This window comes from Echinops telfairi, unplaced genomic scaffold (assembly GCF_000313985.2).
Source record: "Echinops telfairi isolate 266 unplaced genomic scaffold, ASM31398v2 ScPeMD7_18;HRSCAF=68, whole genome shotgun sequence".
NCBI classification, from domain to species: domain Eukaryota; kingdom Metazoa; phylum Chordata; class Mammalia; order Afrosoricida; family Tenrecidae; genus Echinops; species Echinops telfairi.
In genome coordinates, this window is record NW_022103915.1 from 83,537,387 (window position 1) to 83,539,727 (window position 2,341).

The 2,341-nt window shown below is 60.9% G+C and overlaps 1 protein-coding gene across 1 annotated transcript in view; it reads right to left on the reverse strand.

Moving 5' to 3' along the window:
- The window catches only part of IRF9 (interferon regulatory factor 9), a 4,947-nt gene that overhangs the window by 1,306 nt on the left and 1,300 nt on the right, over window positions 1–2,341 (reverse strand). Inside the window, 5 exon segments of the mRNA XM_045287880.1 lie at window positions 293–634; window positions 1,492–1,563; window positions 1,679–1,769; window positions 1,860–1,999; window positions 2,212–2,341. The exon segment at window positions 2,212–2,341 is cut by the window's right edge and continues 1 nt beyond it. Coding sequence (XP_045143815.1) covers window positions 293–634; window positions 1,492–1,563; window positions 1,679–1,769; window positions 1,860–1,999; window positions 2,212–2,341 — 775 coding nt within the window.

The window sequence follows — 2,341 nt, forward strand, 5'->3', positions numbered from 1 at the left end:
TGGGGCCAGTGCACAGGGTGGGTCCGTGCGGTACAGGACTGTCGGATGTGGCAGGAGAGGGCCCTGTGTGTGCAGCTCCCTCCGCTGAGAAGCTCGGGTTTGGCTCACCCTGAGCTCCATTTCCCACAGCCTTGCCTGAGGAAAGTGAGGTGCCAGGCAGCTGTGTGCATGCCTAAATTCAGGGGGCCCCTCCGGCACAGGCTAGGTGGGGAAGGCCTGCTGGCTGACCAGATGGGGCAGGGCCCTCCAAGTGAGATGGCCAAGAAGCAGGGGGAGGGGCCCAGGTGCTCACCTTTGAGGAAGCAGTCTGTCTTGAAAAGCTTCACACACTTGTTGCTGGGCAGCAGGTGTGGGCCCGGACCAGGTGGGTTCTCGGGCGAATCCCAGGAGATGTGGAGAGGGCAGAGGCGCTGCACAAAGAGCCCCTGGGGGTTGCTGGCCACCATGAGGCCCTTCTCGAGCTGGTTCAGCAGGTGCTGGGTGGGCTCTGGTGGGTCGGGCCTGGGGAAAAACACCTGCTCCATGTTGCTCTGGGAGCTCAAGGGCTCGGCCACCAGGCGGCAGTCCAGGGCGTGCACCTGGGTCTCCCTCACCACACGTCCATTGTAGATGAAGGTTAGCAGCAGTGAGTAGTCTGGGGACAGAGAACGGCCCGACTGCACCTGGTGCTGCGGGAGCTTGCAAGCCAGCAGCAGCAGCACCACTCCCTGTCCCCCAAGGGTACACCTGATCAGCACGAGCCTTTGGGGAAAAGAGATGGAGCCCCTTGTCAATCCAGTTTCCTCCTCTTACTGATGAGGACCAGGCCCAGAGAGGTACAGCAAGCGCAATCTGGGGAGGACAGAGCCGGCAGTGGGGCTGGGGCCAGGCCTGCACCTGCTGAGGCTATTAGACAAGACGCCTTCTCCTCCTATGGTCAGGCTCCACCCCGCTCTCACCAGCCAGGCGGATTCCACCCCGCTTCCCTCTTGACTCTCACTCACTGCTATCGAGGCGATGCCGACTCACAGTGAGTAGCCCTAGACAACAGGGCCAAACTGCCCCCATGGGGCGAGACTGACTTTATGGGAGTAGATCTCCTGCAGAGTGGCTCATGGTTCCAAACAGCTGACCTGGCAGTTAGCGGCCCAATGCAGAACCACTGTGCCACCGTGGCTCCTTGTTGTCAGGGCACAGCTACTAGACCTATTCCTCCTGAGGCCTGTGAGCTTAATGCCCAGGGTCCTGTGGTTTGTATCCTGCGGCTTGTATCCAGAGATGGGCCCTTGTTCAACCCAAAGAAAGGACGGTCTCACAGAGGACTCCAGTGTACAGAGCTGTCCGGGAGGGGCCAGCTGCTTGCAGTCTGGCCAGACAGCTGCGGGAAGTTGCACTGCCTAGAACCCAGCGTGTCCCTGTCTGCGGTCAGGGGAGTCCAGCTGGCTGCAAGCCCTGCTAGATGGAAAACCTGAGGGTTACAGGCAACTGAGACAAGTCAGAAACGCCAAGTACCTGGGTTTTGTGGGAGCTCAAGGTCCAGAGACCCTTCGTCCTCTTGAAAGGGCTCATCGGTTGTGTTCACTCCTGGAAGGGAGGCAGAGGCACTGGTCATTCAGAATGGGACTAGAGGTCCAAGGGCCAGGGCTTGTGGCACTGCTGGGAATTGGTGGGGGGACACCGGAAGCAGGGGACACATCACCTTCCTGAGGCGTGGGGCTATCGCTGCTGCTCTCGCTGCTGCTACTTCTCCCCATCTCTGTGTGGTCTGCTTCCCTGCTGGCTCCCCTCTCCTGTGGACACCAGGTCTCATTGGCCCACCTCTTCCTCTGGTTACTTACTGTCCTGCCCTCTAGCACCCAGTCCCTGCTTCCAGCTCTCACCTGACTTAGGGGCTCCTGGACCCAGAAGGGCCCAAGCCTGTGCTTCTTCATGGTCTCCTCCTCTTCTTCCTCCTCCTCCCCCGCTGAGGGTATGGAGCTGTGGTGTCGCTTTGATGGTGATTTCTGGGTGTCCGGCTGGGCTGTGGAAGGTGGTGGAGGTGGGAGAGGAGAGTCAGGGCCATAAGCAGGACGGCGCAGGGGAAGGGTGTGCAGGGCTGGGGAAGGGAAGGCAGCTCCCGAAGGGCAGGAGCAGGGCCGAGTGAATGAGCGGCCAGGGACAGAGGCCAGCACTCTCCCAGGAGACGCCCCCCCACCCACCCCCGGGTTTAGGAATAGCTGAGCATGGGCTCACCAGCGAGTGTTCCAGGTGGCAGCAGCCGATACACCTTGTAGGGCTCGGCGCCATCCATGTGGCCTCTCTCGGGAACCTCCTCAAATTCTGGGCTCTTGTTGAGGGCACAGCGCAGGCGAGTCTTCCAGGT